The sequence below is a fragment of the Erythrolamprus reginae genome, chromosome 9, assembly GCF_031021105.1.
Source record: "Erythrolamprus reginae isolate rEryReg1 chromosome 9, rEryReg1.hap1, whole genome shotgun sequence".
NCBI lineage: Eukaryota > Metazoa > Chordata > Lepidosauria > Squamata > Dipsadidae > Erythrolamprus > Erythrolamprus reginae.
Window position 1 is genome coordinate 50,014,927 of NC_091958.1, and position 23,635 is coordinate 50,038,561.

Consider the following 23,635-nt stretch of genomic DNA (forward strand, 5'->3'; position numbering starts at 1 on the left):
GATGTATACGGGCCGGGCCCTGCGCGCAGCGTTAGGTTCGCTTCTAGCTTGCGCGCCACCCCACCCCCGCCCTGAAGGGCTCGGGGTCGCCGGCTTGAGGGCAGGGATGTGAGCCGCCGGGGGTAGAAGAGAGGCGACTGAAGGTGGTCGTCTTCCCGGCGGGGGGGGGAGATTTGGGGAGGGGGCGCCCGACTTCACCCGCTTCCCGCCCAGGCTGAACGGAAACTGGGCCTGCTCGGAGTTGCTGCGACTCCGACGTTCCTCACGCTGAAGGTTCGTGAGGTAAAAGGGAGAAGTCAGGGCCTTTCTCTTCCTTCCTCCCCAGTCTAGCCCTTCGCCTATTCCTCTCTCTCCCTCCCTCTCCTTCCTTCTCTCCCCTTTCCCCATCCCTCCTCCTCTCTCCTTCTTTCAGCCTCTGTCCTTCCCTTCCCTCTTTCTCTCCCTCCCTCCTCTTTTCCCATTCCTCCCCCTCTCTCCCTCTCCTTCTCTCAGTCTCTCTCTCCTTTCCCTATTTGTCTCTCTTCCCTTCTTCTCCTCTTTCTCTCCTTCCCCCTCCCTCCCCTTTCTCCTATTCTCCCCCTCTCTCCTTCTTTCATTCCTTCCCTTCCCCTCCCTCTTTCTCTCCCCCCTTTCTCCTCTTTCCCCATTCTTCCCCCTCTCTCCCTTTCCCTCTTCTTCTCTCAGTTTCTCTCTCCTTTCCCTATCCCTCTCTCCTTCCCTCCACCTCTGTTTTCCCCTCCTCCTCTTTCCCTCCCTCCCCTTTCCCCATGCCTCCCCCTCTCTCCCTTCCTCTTTCCTTCTTTCACTCTCCTTTCCCTATCCGCCTGCCCTTCCCTTCCCCTCTCTCTTTCTCTCCCTCCCCCTTTCTCTCCTTCCCCCTCTCTTTCCCCGCCATCCCTCTCCCTTCCTCTCTCTTCTCAGTTTCTCCCTATCCATCTCTTCTTTCTTTCCCTTCACTTTCCCCCTTTCTCCCGACCCCTCGTCTTCTCTCAGTCCCGCTACTTTTCCTTCCCCTCTTTCCCTATCCCTATCTCTCCCCTCTTCCTCTTCCTCTCCTTCCTTCCCTCTACTTTCCCCATTCTTCTCTCCCTCCCGCCTCTCTCTCCCTCTCCTTCCCATCCTTCTCCTTCTGTCCCTTCCCCTCTCCTTTTCTCAGTCCCTTTTCCTTTCCCTCTTTCCCTATCCGTCTCTTCTTTCCCTCCCCTCCCTCTTTCTCCCCCTCCTCCTCTTTTTCTCCCCCCTTTCACTCTTCTTTTCTCTCCCCCCCTCCTTCTCCTCTCCCACCGGGGACCCCTCATTTCAATCTGATTGGCACCTATTCTCCTTTAAAGTCTGATCCCTCTTATTACACCTGAGGCAGGTGAGGAGCAGGTGATCCTCTGGATGGAGATTTGGGTGTTCCACCATCTTCCCAGCCCAGAATGGAGAAACCTAAGGATCCACCATCTTCCCAGCCCAGAATAGAGAAACCTAAGGATCCACCATGTTCTCAGCCCAGAATGGAGAAACTCAAAGACCCGAAACCCGCCCGGTTCTACAAATGCAACAAGGAGGAGGCCAAAGTGGTCGAAAATGTTCCTGAAATCCTGACGCTTCCGCTGAGGAAAGTCAGCAACAAGACGGTCATAACTGGAGGCGCCGGTTATTTTGGCTTTACGCTCGGCTGCGCCCTCGCTAAATCAGGAACCCAAGTCATCTTGTATGACTTTAACCGACCGATCCGGAACATTCCAAAGGGAATAATATTGATCAGGGTATTTCTCATTTCTGCTCATTTTTTTTCACCTTTAGAAGGGGAGAGAAAACTCGCCAAAGCATAGCTATTTGGGTGAAGCTTTGCAGGTAATCCTCGATTTATGACCGTCAGTTTAATGATGGTTCAAAGTTAGGATGGCCTGGGGGGGGGGAGCGGTGTATGACCTGGACTCGCACTTACAACTTCGAATGGTTGCTAAATGAACTGTTGTAAGTCGAGAATTACCTGTATCAACTTATTCATTCATTCATTCATTCATTTGACTTCTATGCCATGCAATCCCAAAGGACTCAGGGCGGTTTACAATAATGATATAAATACAAATACAAATGGATACACAACAATAAGAAGTCGGATATAATATCTAAAACTATAAAACCCCGTAATAAAAACCCTATTTGTTATAAAAACAGTCATAATCACATGCGTACACACCATTCATACAGTTTGGCCATGAAAGATATACAATTCATGGCCCCCAGGCCTGCTGGCATAGAATAGAATAGAATAGAATAGAATTTTTATTGGCCAAGTGTGATTGGACACACAAGGAATTTGTCTTGGTGCATATGCTCTCAGCGTACATAAAATAAAATATACATAGCCAGGTCTTCATGGCGTTACGGAAGGCCAGTAGGGTGGTAGGAATACGGACATCATAAATTACCTATCAATTAATTACAATTTATTCATTGATGGATGGATTGGATTGGATTTATATGGCAGCCCTCTCCAAGGACTCGGGATGGCTTACAACATATAAAAAACAATGCAACATCCTAATCCAATTAATTTAACACAACTAGTCTAAAACCCAGAAGTATTAAAATAAGACATTGCCATTCATACAACAAATGTACACTACATGCGTTGGCCAGTTGGGGACTATCTGGTGTGAATCCAGAATGTGTTTATTTATTTATTCATTCATTCATTCATTCATTCATTCATTCATTCATTCATTCATTCATTCATTCATTGGATTTGTATGCCGCCCCTCTCCTTAGACTCGGTGCAGCTAACAACAATAATAAAAACAGCATGTAAATCCAATACTACAACAACTAAAAAACCCTTATTTTAAAACCAATCATACCTACAAACAAACATACCATGCATAAATTGTAAAGGCCTAGGGGGAAGGAGTATCTCAGTTCCCCCATGCCTGACGGCAGAGGTGGGTTTTAAGGAGCTTACGAAAGGCGAGGTATTTTATTAGTACAATAAAATTGTATATTTTTTTTATTAAAGTACCAGGTAATAGCATAATGATCAAAGTCAGAGTAGGACAGAGATGGACAATGTGGCTCAGATTCCAAAGTTGTTGATTTCCTAACCAGAATTCCCTAGCAAGAAGACCCATCGCTGAGAATTCTGGGAATTGAAGTCCAGGCATCTGGATCAGTGGAGGGCTGCAAATTTTTTTACTACCACCCTGTGGACGTGGCTTATTTTGTAGGTGTGGCTTGCCAGCCATGTGACTAGGTGGGAGTGGCTTGACGATCATGTGACGGGGTGGTTTAAAGGTCATGTGACTGGCTTAAAGGTGGCCAACTTGACGTCACTCACGTCAAGGGTTTGGGTTAGAGTTAGGGTGCCTGGCCTCTAAGGAGATACAATTTCCCTCTATTTACTATGACTGAACATCCAAAATATACTCTTTAATTCTATGTATATATGTCATGTGTGTACATCCATATTACACACAGACACACAAAAATATACATTATCTACTATAGAAACATAGAAGACTGACGGCAGGAAAAGACCTCATGGTCCATCTAGTCTGCCCTTTTACTATTTCCTGTATTTTATCTTACAATGGATCTATGTTTATCCCAGGCATGTTTCAATTCAGTTACTGTGGATTTACCAACCACGTCTGCTGGAAGTTTGTTTCAAGGATCTACTACTCTTTCAGTCAAATAATATTTTCTCATGTTGCTTTTGATCTTTCCCCCATCTGACTTCAGATTGTGTCCCCTTGTTCTTGTGTTCACTTTCCTATTAAAAACACTTCCCCCCTGGACCTTATTTAACCCTTAAACATATTTAAATGTTTCGATCATGTCCCCCCTTTCCCTTCTGTCCTCCAGACTATACAGATGGAGTTCATGAAGTCTTTCCTGATACTTTTGATGCTTAAGACCTTCCACCATTCTTGTAGCCCGTCTTTGGACCCCTTCAATTTTGTCAATATCTTTTTGTAGGAGACCTCACCTCCTACAAAATATATTATGTACGTACACACATGCACGCACAGCTCTTCTAAAATTATACACATTCAACCTCATTTACTGCAATAGGAAAAACATACCCAGAGCCCAGAAGGGTAAAAAAGAAAAAAAAATCAAAGTTTTTCTACCGATTCTGCATACCTGACCGTACCCATAGGAACCCATCACTGACCTGGATGTGCCAAGGCTGGGCATCTCCGCATGGAAGAAAGTGTTAGTCTCTTGGGTCATTTTGCCTCTGAGCTTCCATTAAAAATAAAAATTAGGCTTGCTGCTCAGAATTTCCAACAGCAGTTTTAATTATTATTTATTAGATTTGTATGCCGCCCCTCTCCGTAGATGTGTGAACCTCAACTCCTGGAATGTATTTTATTCATTTTTATTCATTTACTATTTAAGTCATTCATGATGACTCTGGGTGGCTTACAGAAACAAAATCTCAATCCAAACCTCAATAACCCCCCCTTCACACCCCAACACACACACTCTATCTCCCCCCCACACACACACACACACCAACAACAATCAAATAAGCACTTGATGGACTCCATTGCTCTCTGAGGTCCCCAGGCTTGTTGGCCAAACCAGGACTTCAGGTCTTTCAAAACAGTATCGAAATGGCATCCGATCTTTTCTGTGTGAGAATGATATTCCGCAGGGAGGGAGCCACCACAGAGAAGGCCCTTTTTCTAGGTCAGTGATGGCGAACTGTTTTATCCTCTGGTGCCAAAAGTGCAGATGCGTACACTTTTATGTGTGTGCGTGTGCCCATACCCATCTTCAACGCCCACCATGCACCACACACCTGCGCTCACGACCCACTCTGCACTGCCCTGCATGCACACACAACTTCCACATTTTAAGAATTCCGGTGGGACCTGTAGGCCCGTTTTTCACCTTCCCCAGGTACCAGAGGCTTTCCTGGAACCTGGGGAGGGCAAAAACAGCTTTCTCAACCCTCCAAAGGCCTTTTGGAAGCCAAAACGCCATCCCAGAGCCTCCGTGTGAGCTGAAAACCAGCTGGCCGGCACGAACATTTGCGTTGGAGCTGAGCTAGGGCAACGGCTCGTGTGTCGGCAGATATGGCTCCACGTGCCACCTGTGACTCGTATGTCATAGGTTCCCCATCACAGTTCTAGGTCCCACCAGGTGGATCTCCTCAAGATGGGACCCACAACAATCCCGACCTCCCTGCTGTGGTGGGTCGGATAGATATAAACTGAGAAATGAACTGTGCTCCAAGCCAGGTAGAGTTTTAAATTCCCTAGCCCAAAGGTCTCCAAGCTTGACAACTTTATGAGGTGTGGACTTCAACTCCCAGAATTCCTCAGCCAGCATTCCTCAGCTGAGGAATTCTGGGAGTTGAAGTTCACACCTCATAAAGTTGCCAAGGTTGGAAACCTCTGCCCTAGCCGACTGTTTTACAAGTCGCCTGGAAAAACATGGACGCTTGTCCTCCAATAAAACACTCATATAAATTTTCTCCTCTGCCTCACAGTCGGACGTCAGAAACTTTAGTGATTTGTACTCCGCCTGCGAAGGTGTGGATTGTCTCATCCACGCAGCCTCGTACGGGAGGACCGGCATAAAACAAGTGAGTCCAGCTTAATTCTCTTTCTGTAGCTCTGGAAATTTTGCAAATGATACCCGGGCTCTCCTTGAAGAGGTGAGAAGTTTATTCTGAAACCAGGAGATGGTGACTTCTAGTCCTGCTTTTAGACATGAAAGCCAGATGGGTTTACTTTGATGGCGAGTTCTAGTCCTACCATGGGCGTGAAAGTCAGCTGATTGACTTTGGGCCAATCACCAGGAGAATGGGGAGTTCAAATCCTATTTTAGGCATGAAAGCGTGACTTACTTTATTTATTTATTTTTATTTATTTTATTTATTTTATTTATTGATTTTATTGATTTATTGATTTATTGATTTATTGATTTATTGATTGATTGGATTTGTATGCCGCCCCTCTCCGGAGACTCGGGGCAGCTAACAGCAACAATAAAGCAGTGTACAATAGTAGTCTGATGCTAGAAACAATTAAAAACCCATTAATATAAAAAACCAAACATACATACAGACATACCATGCATAGAATTGTAAAGGCTTAGGGGGAAAGAGGATCTCAATTCCCCCATGCCTGACGGCAGAGGTGGGTTTTAAGCAGCTTACGAAAGGCAAGGAGGGTGGGGGCAATTCTAATCTTTGGGGGGGTAGTTGGTTCCAGAGGGCCGGGGCCGCCACAGAGAAGGCTCTTCCCCTGGGTCCCGCCAAGCGACATTCTTTAGTTGACGGGACCCGGAGAAGACCCACTCTGTGGGACCTAACTGGTCGCTGGGATTCGTGCAGCAGAAGGCGGTCCCTGAGATAATCTGGTCCGGTGCCATGAAGGGCTTTATAGGTCATAACCAACACTTTGAATTGTGACCGGAAATTGATCGGCAACCAATGCAGACTACGGAGTGTTGGTGTAACACGGGCATACCTAGGAAAGCCCATGATTGCTCTCGCAGCTGCATTTTGCACGATCTGAAGTTTCCGAACATTTTTCAAAGGTAGCCCCATGTAGAGAGTGTTACAGTAGTCGAGCCTCGAGGTGATGAGGGCATGAGTGACTGTGAGCAGTGACTCCCGGTCCAAGTAGGGCCGCAACTGGTGCACCAGGCAAACCTGGGCAAACGCCCCCCCTCGACTTTGGCCCAATCATGCTCTCACAGTCTAATCCATCTTACAGGGCTGAGTATTAGAAAGAGTATTAGGTAAGTAACCAGTAGTGGGTTGCACCCGGTGCAGGTGGGATCGATGATCCCATGGTGATGCACATGCATCTCTGAACGCCTGATACATGCGCCCGTGTGAGATTTAGCTTCTGCACATGTGCAGGAAGTGAAATTCTGTGCAAGGATGCCTTCATGTGTGAAATTTCACCCATTTTGGGCGTTTTTTTGCTCCTGTGCATGCGCGGAAGCCAAAATATCAGCGAAAATTGCTGAAATCTTGCTCATGCGTGCACCCTCATGCGCAGAAACCGAATCTCATGCAAGGACATGCCCGCTAGATGCGCGCCCACCTCTAGGAGCATTCCGGGAGTGGCGAAAGGTAGGAACTCCCATTTGTATGTAACCCTAACAGCAGGGACTTATTCAGATTGGACTTGGTGGTCATCAAATAAATCTGGACAATGGACCCAATACAAAAAAGAAATGTAACATTTCAAAAGCATTTCTAGGGCCTTCTGCCATAGCTGTTTGGGAAATATAAAGGTAATAGAGCAGCACTTCCTAATTTCAATCTCTTTAAGATGCATGGACTTCGATTCCCAGAGTTCCCTTGCCCAGTGGATTCTGGGAGTTGAAGTCCGCCCCTCTTAAAGGGATGGAGCTTAAGAAACCCTGGAATAGAGCTAGTTCTTTTCTGTGTTGTTGTGACATTGCAGTTCTTCTTCTTCTTCTTCTTCTTCTTCTTCTTCTTCTTCTTCTTCTTCTTCTACTTCTTCTTCTTCTACTTCTTCTACTTCTTATTCTTCTTCTTCTACTTCTTCTTCTTCTACTTCTTCTTCTACTTCTTCTTCTACTTCTTCTTCTTCTACTTCTTATTCTTATTCTTCTACTTCTTCTACTTCTTCTTCTTCTTCTTCTCCTACTTCTTCTCCTACTTCTTCTTCTCCTCCTCCTCCTCCTCCTCATCTTCTTCTTGTAGCTGCGCAAGAAAAAGATTCGGTCAGTCAACATCGGAGGGACCGGAATCGTCCTTGAAGGTGCGTAAGTGGTGTTTTATGTGTGGTTGTGGTGACGATAGGTGACAAAAAAGAACAGATAAGACTTTTGTGGGCCAAATTCAGGATTGAACTACTAAGAGGAGACCAAGCTTATATTTAGACTTGTATTCGGGGACTGGTGAGAGGGAAGTCTGGTCACTTTTTTTGGCACTAGGAAACACACGCTTAACATCCTTCTGCAGTCATAAGAAACTGAGTGTTCAATTGTTGTATTGTCGCCAGTGTTTTCCATTGCAGAGATATTTTCTTCAGGCTTTGGAGAGCAAAACTTTATTTATTTTATTTTATTTATTTATTTATTTATTTTGTCCAATGCACAATGAGGGTTTTAGTGGGTATATATCTATATACACATAGTAAAATACATGATGAAGGTTATAGAGGAGATACTCATAGTAAAATATATCTAAAAATAGTAGAAATGAAGTTATAGTAATAGATCATATCAATGAAAGAATAGAAGAAGAGATATAGGAATAGAAGAAAGGTATAGGAGATATAGGAGAGCAATAGGACAGGGGACGGAAGGCACTCTAGTGCACTTGTACTCGCCCCTTACTGATCTCTTAGGAATCTGGATAGGTCAACCGTAGATCATCTAAGGGTAAAGTGTTGGGGGTTTCGGGATGACACTATGACACTCCACAACCTTGTCAATATTATCCCATAAAATAGAGAAAGAAAACAGCATGTTTTAAGGATCAACCAAGGCTTCCAAAATCCGTTGTTCGGGATCACCTGGTGGCGCCACACCCTGTTTTCCAAATTGGAGTTCATGCTTTCTCTTTTCCCAAGGATAATAAGTCCCATCTCATTTTACTGGCTACAGCAGTGTTTTCTCAACCGTGGCAACTTGAAGAAGATGAGTGCTGGCTGGGGAATTCTGGGAGTTGTAGTCCACACATCTTCAACTCCCAACTCAATTTTATCCCCCCCCCAAAAAAAATAGTCTACCAACCAATTATTTTTCCCTTTTTCCTACAACACAATTAAAACAAAACGTCTTTCAGAAAAAAGTCTTCCCCCCCCCTGTATTATTAAGAAGACTTCTATAATTAGCGGAGCAGTGGTAGCTCCTATACAAAAAAACAATAAAAATTATATATATATATTAAAAAAACCATCTTTCAAGTTGAAGGGCAACTGATGGCGACATCCTGCAAACATCCCTGTCCTTGCCAAAATTAATTTCCTTTCATCTTCTCGCCCAATAGTTTTCCACTTCTCAGATTAATTGACAGTCCAGAGATCTCCTGGTGGCCTCTCATCCCAATACTTTCCCCCAGCTCTACCTTGCTTTAAGGTTTTGAAGTCAACCCTGCTCAGCTCCCCTTTATCTTCCAGGTTTGATGCAATGATGGCTCGCTCCTTCCACCTCTTGCCCTTCCACAACACGCGGTGTGATTTTCACCCCCAACTTTGCCCCTTTCTGTGTCTCTCCCCCCCAGTTTGCAAACGGCAAAGAATCCCCAGGTTGATCTACAACAGCACAGTCAACGTGGTCTTTGCAGGACAAGCGATTGCAGATGGCGACGAAGCGACTGTATCTTATCTCCCTTTGGAGCAGGTACGCCTTAGAGCTGAAATAAATTTACAGGTGGGCTTCAATTTACGACCGCAATCAGGACTGGGAATCTCTGGGGAGAAGAGAGGCGGTCATTTTTGGTCACGTCATTAAATGAATCAAGCAGTTGGAAACTGCAGTTTAATGTTTCCAAATGTAAAATAATGCACTTGGGGAAAAGGAACCCTCAATCTGAGTATTGCATTGGCAGTTCTGTGTTAGCAAAAACTTCAGAAGAGAAGGATTTAGGGGTAGTGATTTCTGACAGTCTCAAAATGGGTGAGCAGTGTGGTCGGGCGGTAGGAAAAGCAAGTAGGATGCTTGGCTGCATAGCTAGAGGTATAACAAGCAGGAAGAGGGAGATTGTGATCCCCTTATATAGAGTGCTGGTGAGACCACATTTGGAGTACTGTGTTCAGTTCTGGAGACCTCACCTACAAAAAGATATTGACAAAATTGAACGGGTCCAAAGACGGGCTACAAGAATGGTGGAAGGTCTTAAGCATAAAACATATCAGGAAAGTCTTCATGAACTCAATCTGTATAGTCTGGAGGACAGAAGGAAAAGGGGGGGGGACATGATCGAAACGTTTAAATATGTTAAAGGGTTAAATAAGGTCCAGGAGGGAATTGTTTTTAATAGGAAAGTGAACACAAGAACAAGGGGACACAATCTGAAGTTAGTTGGGGGAAAGATCAGAAGCAACGTGAGAAAATATTATTTTACTGAAAGAGTAGTAGATCCTTGGAACAAACTTCCAGCAGACGTGGTTGGTAAATCCACAGGAACTGAATTGAAACATGCCTGGGATAAACATAGATCCATTGTAAGATAAAATACAGGAAATAGTATAAGGGCAGACTAGATGGACCATGAGGTCTTTTTCTGCCGTCAGTCTTCTATGTTTCTAAGCAGTTGCTTAAGTTAATCCGGCTTTCCTCGTTGAAGCCAAGCAGGAAGGTTGCAAAAGGGGATGACATGAATAACCCCAGGATGCTACAATGATGCTAAAGGCACGCCAGTTGTCGAGTGCCGCTGATTTCTGTCCAGGTTGAAAATTTTGCACAAGTGTGCAAGGTTTCTTTAAAAAAAACAACACTTTATTGAATATACAGTGTTCCCTCGATTTTCGCAGGTTCGAACTTCGCGAAAAGTCTATACCACGGTTTTTCAAAAATATTAATTAAAAAAGTACTTCGCTGTTTTTCCCCCATACCACGGTTTTTCCCGCCCGATGACGTCATATGTCATCGCTAAACTTTCGTCTGCCTTTAATAAATATTTTTTAAAATAAACTTTAATAAACATGGTGAGTAATAATCTAAATGGTTGCTAAGGGAATGGGAAATTGTAATTTAGGGGTTTAAAGTGTTAAGGGAAGGCTTGTGATACTGTTCTTGGCCAAAAAAAGTGTATTTACTTCCGCATCTCTACTTCGCGGAAATTCGACTTTCGCGGGTTGTCTCGGAACGCATCCCCCCGCGAAAGTCGAGGGAACACTGTATACATTAAAAAAGAATAGAATGGAAAACAGAACATATAATAACTATTAGTACAATCATAAATATCATGTTTAAAAATAATATGAGAAAAGAAAGAGAATAGATAGTATAGATAGAAAGAAAGAGAGGATTTTAAAGATAAGGGAAAAAAGAGGGAGTCAGCTATTTAGCTGGCACTTCAATAGTACATGACCTCTAATTTAAATATGTAGATGGAGTAAACGTCCCTTGGTTTTTATTTGTTCTTGGTAGAGTAGTCGTTGATTTTAACAAGTATAGAAACATAGAAACATAAAAGACTGACGGCAGAAAAAGACCTCCTGGTCCATCTAGTCTGCCCTTATACTATTTCCTGTATTTTATCTTACAATGGATATATGTTTATCCCAGGCATGTTTAAATTCAGTTACTGTGGATTTACCAACCACGTCTGCTGGAAGTTTGTTCCAAGCATCTACTACTCTTTCTGTGAAATAATATTTTCTCACATTGTTTCTGATCTTCCCCCCAACTAACCTCAGATTGTGTCCCCTTGTTCTTGTGTTCACTTTCCTGTTAAAAACACTTCCCTCCTGAACCTTATTTAACCCTTTAAGATATTTAAATGTTTCGATCATGTCCCCCCTTTTCCTTCTGTCCTCCAGACTATACAGATTGAGTTCATGAAGTCTTTCCTGATACGTTTTATGCTTAAGACCTTCCACCATTCTTGTAACCCGTCTTTGGACCCCATAATCCTTCTCTCCTGAAGTTTTTGCTAACACAGAACTGCCAATTTTATCTAATTTGCACGATTTGTCTAATCAATCAGTATTTTAAGGGTTTGTTCTGTACAATTTGTTGAATGTCTACAAGTTATATCCATCGATGCCTTACGTAAGTTGTACATAAATGTAGTAATGTAAATTTTGCACAAGTGTGCAAGGTTCCTCAAACTCCACTTCCTCAAAACATTTTGGAGTGTGCAAGACGGCCAATCACAATTATGAAATCAGGTATTTTGGCTTTCGAATCTCTCTCTTTCCCTTTTAGCAAGTTAATGAATATTCCCGGACGAAAGCAATCGCAGAACAAATGGTCTTGGCGGCTAACGGATCACTCCTGCCAGGTACTTCTCTGCAAGAAATAGACTAGACTAGACTAGACTAGAATAGAATAGAATAGAATAGAAAAAATAGAATAGAATGGAAGACTTCTTTATTGGCCAAATGTATAAAGACAGAGCTAGTATTCCTAGTTAATTCTTCCTGGCTGCACTACATCGCGGGTGATATTGACTTCACTTTCTACTGGTTTGCAAATGTGAGCGTGTGCGTTGTGCAGAGCCTCAAAAACATGGATAAATGGGACGTTATTATGTCCGGGCTGGTGGGCTGGGCCACCCATAGCTTCCACTACTGTTTCTCCCGAACCAGATAGAACCGGCTGAATACCACCACTGGCTTCCATCAATTTTGCTAGTCTCTGTCCCCCACCCTTTACAGTCCAAGAAACTAGGGGGAGGGTCCCTTCTGAGATGTTTACGATGTCCCTTTCCTTCTGAGGGCTCAGCTGCCTCTTATCTGATATTCCCACTGTCAGTCTACAGGCTTCCCTCGTCTCCTGAATTCATTCCCATGTACAACCTATCTAGGAATTTATTTATTTATTTATTTATTGGATTTGTATGCCGCCCCTCTCCGCAGACTCTGGGCGGCTAACAACAATGATAAAAACAACATGTAACTATCCAATTTAATAAAACAACTAAAAACCCTTATTATGAAAACCAAGCATACACACAAACATTCCATGCATAACTTGTAATGGCCTAGGGGGAAGGAATATCTTAACTCCCCCATGCCTGGCGACAAACGTGGGTCTTGAGTAATTTGCGAAAGACAAGGAGGGTGGGGGCCATTCTAATCTCTGGGAGGAGTTGATTCCAGAGGGCCGGGGCCGCCACAGAGAAGGCTCTTCCCCTGGGGCCCGCCAAACGACATTGTTTGGTCGACGGGACCCGGAGAAGGCCAACTCTGTGGGACCTTATCGGCCGCTGGGATTCGTGCGGTAGCAGGTGGTTCTGAATGTATTCTGGCCCAATGCCATGTAGGGCTTTAAAGGTCATTACCAACGCTTTGAATTGTGACCGGAAACCAATCGGCAGCCAGTGCAGACCACGGAGTGTTGCAGAAACGTGGGCGAATCTAGGAAGCCCCACGATGGCTCTCGCGGCTGCATTCTGCATGATCTGAAGTTTCCGAACACTTTTCAGAGGTAGCCCCATGTAGAGAGCGTTGCACCCAAAAGACTAAAGGTTGTCATTTCATAATTCCAAGGATTCATTCTGGCTTGCTTTATTTCGCAGGAGGAGGAAAGTTACACACGTGTGCAATACGCCCTCCTGGAATTTATGGACCAGAAGAGCTGCAGCATTTGTCTCGATTGGCCGTACGTATTTTGATGGGCATCCCAGGGTATCTCTGATGAAATGGTAGTGGTGGCGGGGTCACAGACCCCAGGAGGAAGCTAACAAGCTCTTTTGCAAACGTGTTGCATATCATTAGCCAACCTTGGCTGAAGAATAAACCAAGAAACCCAGTTTATTCTTCAGGTAAATAAGGCCTCCAGGCAAGATGAACCATGAGCATCGCAATTTCCTCTGCATTTAAAATTTTAAAAAGGAGAAAAAGTGAAATAATCCATTCAGTATTTTTCGTCGCCTAAGAACAATACATATATATCCTCCTGCCTGTTTTCAAACTTGGCAACTTTTAAGATCTCTGGACTTCGACGCCCAGAATTCCCCAGCCAAAATTCTGGGAGTTGAAATCCACAGGTCTTAAGGTCACCCAGTTTGGTAAACCCTGCTCTATATGTTGGGGTGTTCCATTAGAAAGAAAAATACGAAGTTGCTAATTAGGTAGGGAAGGATGGAAGGAAATAATAATAATAATAAATAATAATAATTTATTGGATTTGGATGCCGTCCCTTTCCGCAGACTCGGGGCGGCTAACAACAATAATAAACACAACATGTACAATTCAATAATAAAAACAACTAAAAACCCCTATTATAAAGCCAAACATACACACAAACATACCATGCATAACTTGTAATGGCCTAGGGGGAAGGGCTATCTCAACTCCCCCATGCCTGGCGGTATAAATGAGTCTCGAGTAGTTTACGAAAGACAGGGAGGGTGGGGGCAGTTCTAATCTCCGGGGGGAGTTGGTTCCAGAGGGCCGGGGCCGCCATAGAGAAGGCTCTTCCCCTGGGGCCCGCCAAACGACATTGTTTAGTCGACGGGACCCGGAGAAGGAAGGAAGGAGAAAGGAAGGAAGGAAGGAAGGAAGGAAGGAAGGAAAGGGATGGAAGGAAAGGGATGGAAGGAGAGAGATAAAAGGGGAAGGAAATAGAAAGAAGAAGAAAAAGAAAAGAAAGAGAAAGAAAAGAAAGAAAGAGAATAATTCAGATTAGCTCTTCCTTTCCTGCATTGCTTCTTTTTTAAGCATCTCTGTCTTCTAGCTTAACTGCCCCTTTGTGGTTTTCGTGTTTTGCCAATAGCTCAATATTGAAAGAGGGTTTTTAAACGTCCGTTCGGGCGATCCGAGAGTCCTGACGAACTTGGTGCATGTGAAAAATCTTGTCAAAGCCTACACTCTTGCTGCCAAGGCTCTCACTCCCGAAATGGACTACATCGCAGTAAGTTTTCATTCATTCATTCATTCATTCATTTATTATTTTGTTTTGTTTTGTTTTGTTTTGTTTTATTGTTTTGTTTTATTTTATTTTATTTTATTTTATTTTATTTTATTTATTAAATTTGTATGCCGCCCCTCTCCGTAGACTCGGGGCGGCTCACGGCAATTTCCCGATCTTCCAGAGATACATGGACTTTTAAGCCCCGGTGGTCTATTTTTCCTTTTGTGGTTTTTTCAGATGGGATTCTAATATACAGGTTGTCCTCGACTTATAACCACAACTGGACCCAATGTTTCTGTTGCTAAGCGAGGCAGTTGTTGAGGGAGCGGTGCTTCATTTTACGACCTATTTTTTTGCCGCAGTTTCTAAGCCAGGCACTGCAGTCGTGAACGACCGTGCGGTCGTTAAGCGAATCTGGCTTCCCCCGTTGACTTGGCTTGTCAACGTCATAAATGGGGATCACATGACCCAGAGATAGTGCAACTGTCATAAATGCAAGCCGATTGCCAAGCACCTGACTCTTGCACAGGTGACCTTAGGGATGCTGCAATTGGTCGTAGGTCTAAGAATCGCTCGCTAGTTTTTCACTGCTGTTGTAACTTCAAACGGTCACTGTGCACTGTTTTATGTTTGTTTTATATAACCTTATGTGCAAAACCAATTAATATATATATATATATATATTTAAAACGGTCACTAAACGAATAGTTGTAAGTTGAGGACTACCTAGAAAAGGTTGAAAGGGGGGGAGAATGTCCAATTTACTGCTTAACAGCTGAAAGTCAGATAATTTGGAACAAAAGTTTTTTCTATTGATTGATTTTTCTGTCTATCAGCCTGTCTATCATCTACCGTATTTTTGGAGTATAAGATGCACCTTTCTCACCCCTAAGAGGCTGAACCTTTGGTTGCATCTTATCCGCCGAATGTAGCTTTTACTAAGCTTTTATTCAGCCCTAACAAGGTGCTAATGAGTGAAGCAATCTTCTCTGCTTTGCTAGCAAAGGGATCTTCCCTTTGGCTACTTTTCTCATTGAGAGAAGTGTTTTAGAAACTGCTTTTTTATCCCCAACTAGCAGATAAAAAGCAAGCACAACTAATGTACTGAAACCAACCAGACTAAAGACTAGCCAAATAAATGCCTAGTAGGCAGATTATTTTTTCCTCCCCAAAAACTCCCCAAAAACTAATAACTTATACTCTGGAAAATACGGTCTCTCTCTCTCTCTCCCTCCCTCCCTCTATCTGTCTGTCTATCTCTATCATCTATTTCACCTATCTGTCTGCTATCTATCTATTTATCTGTCTATCCATCCGTCCATCAACTATCATCTATCTGTCATTATCACATTATAGACACAAGAAGTTTTTTCCGAACGCCATCACTCTACTAAGCAAATAATTCCCTCAACACTGTCAGACTTTCTACTAAATCTGCACTTCTATTCTACTAGTTTTTCTCATCATTCACCCATTTCCTCCCATGTTGACTGTATGACTGTAACTTGTTGCTTATATCCTAAGATTTTTATTGATATTGCTTCTTCATTGCTTATTGACAATCATTAAGTGTCGTACCACATGATTCTTGACAAATGTATATTTTATTTTATGTACGCTGAGAGCATATGCACCAAGACAAATTCCTTGTGTGTCCAATCACACTTGGCCAATAAAATTCTATTCTATTCTATTCTATTCTATCATTTATCTATCATCTATCAATCATCTATCATCATTCTGTCTCTGATTTCCATAGCTGCCTATCTCAGCAAACACCTCTTCAAAACATACACTTCTCATTAAAAAAAAAAACATTTTAAAGCAATAAAAAGAGCAAAAAGTATTAAAATGGTAAAAAAATATTTTAAAAACACATTTTTATATTGGTAACCGTGTGGAAGCATCCCGGGGATTTCAAAGTCACCTTCCTCACTGATCTCCTTCCTAGGGTGGCCAGGCGTACTTTATCAACGACGGGGAAGAGGTCAACTTGTTTGAATGGCTCTCGCCCTTGGTGAGTCCAAGATCTGCCAATTGACACCTATAAATTGTTTAATTGCTTCCCCAAGTGACGGAGAAAGATAGATGAGATGAAATCCAGAACCTGCTGGATTTCATCCCTGATTTTGGCTCTGTTGACCAACACAGGAGTCTCCAAACTTGGCAACTTTAATTCCCCTGCCAGCTCTTGTATCTTTAGACCGGGAGCATCCATTCTTGGCAACTTTAAGACTCGTGGGATTCAACTCTTGGCTGCATAGCTAGAGGTATAACAAGCAGGAAGAGGGAGATTGTGAACCCCTTATAGAGAGCGCTGGTGAGACCCCATTTGGAATAATACTGTGTTCAGTTCTGGAGACCTCACCTACAAAAAGATATTGACAAAATTGAACGGGTCCAAAGACGGGCTACAAGAATGGTGGAAGGTCTTAAGCATAAAACGTATCAGGAAAGACTTCATGAACTCAGTCTGTATAGTCTGGAGGACAGAAGGAAAAGGGGGGACAAGATCGAAACATTTAAATATGTTAAAGGGTTAAATAAGGTTCAGGAGGGAAGTGTTTTTAATAGGAAAGTGAACACAAGAACAAGGGGACACAATCTGAAGTTAGTTGGGGGAAAGATCAAAAGCAACGTGAGAAAATATTATTTCACTGAAAGAGTAGTAGATCCTTGGAACAAACTTCCAGCAGATGTGGTTGGTAAATCCACAGTCACTGCATTTAAACATGCCTGGGATAAACATATATCCATCCTAAGATAAAATACAGGAAATAGTATAAGGGCAGACGAGATGGACCATGAGGTCTTTTTCTGCCGTCAGTCTTCTATGTTTCTATGTTTCTATCTCCCAGAATTCCCCAGACTACATGTTGGGGGTTGAAATCCACAAGTCTTAATAACCAGGTTTGGAGACTCCTGGAATAAAGAACTGTCCTGGTCAATCCATCTCCCTCTTTATTTTCAGATGGAAAAACTGGGCTACCAGAAACCGTGGATCCGTATTCCAGTTTTTCTGGTTTATCTAACAGGTAAACAGTCTGCAATCATTGGCTTGATGCTGGTTTCTTACTGGGTTTGAAATTCTATGCACCCCCAAAAACCACAGCCAGTTCTTTCTTCTGATGAACCTCTTTCAGATTTTCAAGTTGTTCCCTTATTTTTATTTTTTTCTTAGAACAGTGATGGTGGACCTTTTTCCCCTCAAGTACCGAAAGCATATGTACATGCGCTATCGGACACGCACAAATGCCCACATCCATAGTTCAATGTGTGGGGAGGGCGAAAACAACTTTCCCCCACCAGAGGCCAAAAATGGCCAATTTCCTGACTTCCAATGGGCTCAGTAGGCCCATTTTTCACCCTCCCCGGCAGTAATGGGTTGCAGAGGAGCCATTGCGGGTGCGCAAGCACCCAGTGGGTGTGCCTGTGCCTGTCGGCGCGAGGTTTGGCTTCTGTGCATGCGCAGCAAATGAAAACTCATGCAAGAATGGTCTCGCGTGTGAGATTTCGGGCTTTAGAGGTTTCCCTAGAGCAGTGTTTCGCAACCTTGGCAACTTGAAGATATCTGGACTTCAACTCCCAGAATTCCCCAGCCAGCATTTGCTGGCTGGGGAATTCTGGGAGTTGAAGTCCAAATACCTTCAAGTTGCCAAGGTTGGGAAGCACTGCCCTATTTATTTATTTATTTTATTTATTTTATTTATTTATTTTGTCCAATACACAATGAGGGTTTTAGTGGGTATATATATATATATTCTGAGTTCGGGTTTTGCCCTGTGTAATATTTTGCATGTCTATGCGACGTTTCGGTGAAATCACATTCACCATCATCAGGCTGAAGTTTCAAGCTTCGTGCTGTTGTAAAATGGAATGTTTGCAACTGTCATTTCTTCTTAGTATATAGTGTGGGGGTGGAGATTTGGTTTGAATGTAGCTAACGAAATGACAATTTTGCTCCCTTTTTTCGTATTTGCGCAATTTACGTAAGTTTGTGCGTTACCTCGTGAGTAGTCACGGTTAACGGTGGAGTAGTTTCTTCGGTTGAAGCCTCTGGAAAATTTGTTGTCTCGCGGTTGTTGTGCCTGGTTGTTAAATCTTTGTTGGCGGGGTGCAGAGAAGGACTCCTCGGGAAGGGGCGCTCTGCATGCCTCGGCGATGTGCCCGCGCCGGTTGCAGCGGCGGCAAATGGCGTCTCGGAACGGGCAGCGTTGTCGTGAGTGGTTCCCTCGGCATCCGGGGCAAGGGTTGGATGATCGTTGGTGTCTGGGCTGTCTGGGTTGGTCAGATGGCAGCAGGAGACAGGTGTCGTCGTCCGTAGCAGCTGGGCTGAGGTCATCAGGTGCCTCGGCGTGGGAGACAGCAACGGAGATTTTAGAAACGGTTTCTTTTTTCTCGTGTTCTTTGAGTTCTTTTGCGGCCGCGTCAGCTACTTCGGCAGTTTGAGCCAGCTTAATAACAGATTGAAGCGTTGGCTCGTCTTCAGTTAGGATTTTATTGCGCACTGCGGCGTTTTTCATTCCAAAAATAAGAGCGTCGGTGAGGCGAGCTTCTGGGCTGTCAAATTTGCACTTTGACAGCACCGTACGAAGTCGCGTGGCGAATTGGTTTATGGATTCCGACTCATGTTGTGTCATTCTTGAAAATTGGTGTCTGTAGACTACGGCAGGTTTCGTTGGCTTAAAGTGATTGGCGAGTCTTTCTTGAAGGTCGTCCCACGGAACAGCTTTAGCCGGGAGCGGGTCGGTCAGCGTTTGGACGAGGTCGAAGATTTCTGTACCGCAATAATTGAGAAAAATCGCCCGCTTCCTGTCGGCTTCGGCTTCTCCCATTCCTGCCGCTTCGAGGAAAATCTCGAATTTTGCCATGTAGGCGTCCCATGATGACTTTTCGGGGTCGAAGTAGTCGGGAGCCCGGCCGATCTGGAGGTTGTTCATTCTTGACACGTGGATTCGTCGCTCTCTCGTCGCCAGTGAAATGAATCAGACCACACAGGAATCCTTAAAGACGGTTCCGTTTATTCAGCTCTCTTGCAAGTGACTTCAGCAAGGAACGCGCCTGAGCTGTCAGTGTCAAAACAGCCCTATTTATACTTTAAAGGCTCGCGCCTAAAAGAAACGGCCGTGCGTCTTAACCAATCAGACGCGACCTTGATTTATTCACATTTTAAATTTACAGAGACAGTATTTTTTCAGGATTTCTTTTTACAGACTTAACAATTATGTTTTAGTGATCTGATTGGTTGGTGGAATCATAATTATTAGAAGGATTGACATGGTGATTTTTATGAAGTGTTTTTTTGTTTAAGGCTGGTTTCCAAATCTCTGGTAGGCGGGACGTGTCATCTCTTTTATTTATGCAAAGGGGGCTCCTCTCAATCTCTATGGCTTCCAACGCAATTCTTCTATATAAATTCTCTGTTTTGTGAAGTAATTTAGTTTTTTCAAAGTCAATTTCATGCCCTGTTTTTTTAATGTGCTGGACAAGGGAGGAAGTTTTTTCTTCTTTTTTAATTGCATTTTTATGTTCTGCAATGCGTGCACTTACTCTTCGATTGGTTTGTCCAATGTATGTGGCTGCACATGTTTTGCAAGGAATTTCATAGATTCCTTGGTATTCCAATTGGATTTTATCTTTTGGGCTCCTTAGGATATTAGATATTTTTTGGTTAGTGCAAAATGAAGTTTTGATGTTATGTTTGTGCAGAATTTTACTAATTTTGTCTGTGGTGCCCTTGATGTAAGGGAGGATGGTGGTACCATTGTCCTGTTCTTGATCTTGTTTTTTGGGGAGTGTGTGTGTGTGTGTGTGTGTGTGTTTTTAGGTCGGATCATCCTGGTATATTCAAAATATTACACGGGGCAAAACCCGAACTCAGAACAATCTACACACACACACACACACACACATATATATATATATACACACACATACACACATAGTAAAATACATGATGAAGGTTATAGAGGAGGTACTCATAGTAAAATATATCTAAGAAAGAATAGAAAAGAAGATAAAGTAATAGAACATATCAATGAAAGAATAGAAGAAGAGATATAGGAATAGAAGAAAGGTATAGGAGATGTAGGAGAGCAATAGGACAGGGGACGGAAGGCACTCTAGTGCACTTGTACTCGCCCCTTACTGACCTCTTAGGAATCTGGATAGGTCAACCATGGATAATCTAAGGGTAAAGTGTTGGGGGTTTGGGGATGACACTATGGCGTCCGGTAATGAGTTCCACGCTTCGACAACTCGGTTACTGAAGTCATATTTTTTACAGTCAAGTTTGGAGTGGTTAATATTAAAGTTTAAATCTGTTGTGTGCTCGTGTTGTTGTGGTTGAAGCTGAAGTAGTCGCCGACAGGCAGGACGTTGCAGCATATGATCTTGTGGGCAATACTTAGACCTTGTTTAAGGCGTCTTAGTTCTAAACTTTCTAGGCCCAGGATTGAAAGTCTAGTCTCGTAGGGTATTCTGTTTCGAGTGGAGGAGTGAAGGGCTCTTCTGGTGAAGTATCCTTGGACATTTTCAAGGGTGTTAATGTCAGAAATGCAGTATGGGTCCCAAACAGATGAGCTGTATTCAAGGATGGGTCTGGCATAAGTTTTATAAGCTCTGATAAGTAGAGTAGTGAAATTTTGCACTAGCCTTCCGCCTGCCACACTGACCAAACCACGCCCACAGAACCTATTGGCCAAATGTTTCAATGTCACCTCTGCTACACACACTCACAAACACAAACAAACAAAGACATCCTCTGGGGCTCCGTGTGGCACCTGTGGCACGCATGCCACATATTCACCATCTCCGTCTTAGAAAATGGGACTCCACAGTACCTAAAACAAAGATGTAGGAGAGGTTTCTGAGATGGAGGCTGGACACCCATTTTGCTCCCCTTTGAAAGCCGTAACCCAAAAACGGTGTTTTCTCTTCCCCAGCTGCCGTTGTGGAAAAAGTGCAAAACCTGTTGCTGTTCATGGTGGAAATCCCACCCCTGATCACCAGAAGCGAAGTAAGGCATCCTGGAGCAATTGGGGAGGGGGCGGAGGGGCTCCTTGGGGACGGGGACGTACTGTTGTTCGGTTTGCCAACTTTTGCCCTCGGTGTCCCTGGAAGGAAGGGTCTCAAATTGTTCGATCTGCCGAATAGAATAGAATAGAATAGAATAACTTTATTGGCCTCCTGCTTGCCTGCCTGCCTGCCTGCCTGCGGAGAGGGGCGGCATACAAATCTAAGTAATAAATAATAATAATAAATAAATACTTAGATTTTAAGGCAGGTTTTAAGCAAGTCTCGGAGGAAGGAGGGTTTTTAAAGGCTGGTGAGACCCCATTTGGAATACTGTGTTCAGTTCTTGGGGACGGGAACGTACTGTTGTTCGGTTTGCCAACTTTTGGCCTCAGTGTCCCTGGAAGGAAGGGTCTCAAATTGTTCGATCTGCCGAATAGAATAGAATAGAATAGAATAGCTTTATTGGCCTCCTGCCTGCCTGCCTGCCTGCCTGCCTGCCTGCCTGCCTGCCTGCCTGCCTGCCTGCCTGCCTGCCTGCCTGCCTGCCTGCCTGCCAGGGGAGATACTTAGATTTTAAGGCAGGTTTTAAGCAAGTCTCAGAGGAAGGAGGGTTTTTAAAGGCTGGTGAGACCCCATTTGGAATACTGTGTTCAGTTCTGGAGACCTCACCTACAAAAAGATATTGAGAAAATTGAACGGGTCCAAAGACAGGCCACAAGAATGGTGGAAGGTCTTAAGCATAAAACGTATCAGGAAAGATTTAATGAACTCAATCTGTATAGTCTGGAGGACAGAAGGAAAAGGGGGGACATGATCGAAACATTTAAATATGTTCAAGGGTTAAATAAGGTTCAGGAGGGAAGTGTTTTTAATAGGAAAGTGAACACAAGAACAAGGGGACAATCTGAAGTTAGATGGGGGAAATGATCAGAAGCAACGTGAGAAAATATTATTTTACTTGAAAAAGTAGTAGATGATTGGAACAAACTTCCAGCAGACGTGGTAGATAAATCCACAGGAACTGAATTTAAACATGCCTGGGATAAACATATATCCATCCTAAGATAAAATACAGGAAATAGTATATGGGCAGACTAGATGGACCATGAGGTCTTTTTCTGCCGTCAGTCTTCTATGTTTCTATGGTTTTTTTAATAGGATAAAGATGGGTTTACGTAAATCTCTTTCTTCCCGATTTACAGGTACACGAGATGTATGTCACACACACCTTCAAAATCGATAAAGCTGAGGCCCAACTCGGCTACGTCCCGAAAAAGTACTCGCTGGCCTACTGCGTCGATCATTTTTCGAAAAAGGGAACCCGGCCGAGGAGTTTTTTCCTACAAAAATGCCTTTTTCTACTAGTCCTGCTCGCGGGGCTGATCACGCTGTCCGTGAAATTCAACGAAGTCCAAGATTTTCTGCTAGATTACTGGGAAAAATATCGGAATCTTCTCAAGGTGTAAGGGCGGGGGCGTTGGTCTCCAGTTAGCCCTTACACCTGCGGGTGGGAAGTGCGAGGCACATGGGTATTGGTGTCATTTTCCCCAACTCATAGGCCGAACAGGTAGGACGAAGAGGGCACGAGAACGATGTTCCGAAAGCAAACGGCGAACGGACGGGTTGACCAAGCATAGCGATAAGAACGTTGCACGTGGGCACCTTCTCCGGAGCTCCCTTGAGGTCCTCAAGAGGTTTTGCGTGACTGCAGGAGGAAGAAAAACGAAAGCCAAAAAGAGGGATGCTTAAGCCCCCAACCTCCACCCCACTCCACCTAGGTACCGTAAGAGCCACCCAAAACAATCAAGATGGATGTCCCCTTCTGAAGATGAAGCCTTGAAGGGTGTCACGGGGACACCAACTAGGTGAAGGACTTCCTTTTGTTGTCTGTCTGGCTAAAGTTTGGGTCAAAATTAAAGCACTTTGAAGAAAGGAGCAACTCTGTCCTGTTGGGCTCTCTGGTAGACTCCTCCCAAAAATTCACAGGTACAAATTTCAGACACACACACAGGTTTGAAAATTCAAAACAATGTTCTTTATAATGAAAATTCACTTAAACCAAGCCCTCTTTTGGGATAGCAAAGAGCAGCCGTCTCC

General features: G+C 43.7%; 1 protein-coding gene across 4 annotated transcripts; it reads left to right on the forward strand.

Moving 5' to 3' along the window:
- On the forward strand, positions 1–23,473 carry LOC139172259 (putative short-chain dehydrogenase/reductase family 42E member 2). Of its 4 annotated transcripts, none has more exons than XM_070761194.1 (12): positions 1–273; positions 1,361–1,754; positions 5,492–5,587; positions 7,691–7,748; positions 9,218–9,336; positions 11,869–11,944; positions 13,184–13,266; positions 14,384–14,521; positions 16,473–16,538; positions 17,493–17,556; positions 21,466–21,539; positions 22,741–23,473. In XM_070761194.1, exons 2-12 carry the CDS (start codon positions 1,422–1,424, stop codon positions 23,002–23,004), a joined length of 1,371 nt encoding a protein of 456 aa, XP_070617295.1. In that variant the 5' UTR covers positions 1–273; positions 1,361–1,421; the 3' UTR covers positions 23,005–23,473. The 4 variants fall into 4 exon arrangements, with proteins under 4 accessions (XP_070617295.1, XP_070617296.1, XP_070617298.1 ...); XM_070761195.1 differs by having other exon boundaries at positions 69–273; positions 1,357–1,754; XM_070761197.1 differs by having other exon boundaries at positions 97–282; positions 1,357–1,754.
- Positions 23,474–23,635: the final 162 nt, after the last annotated feature.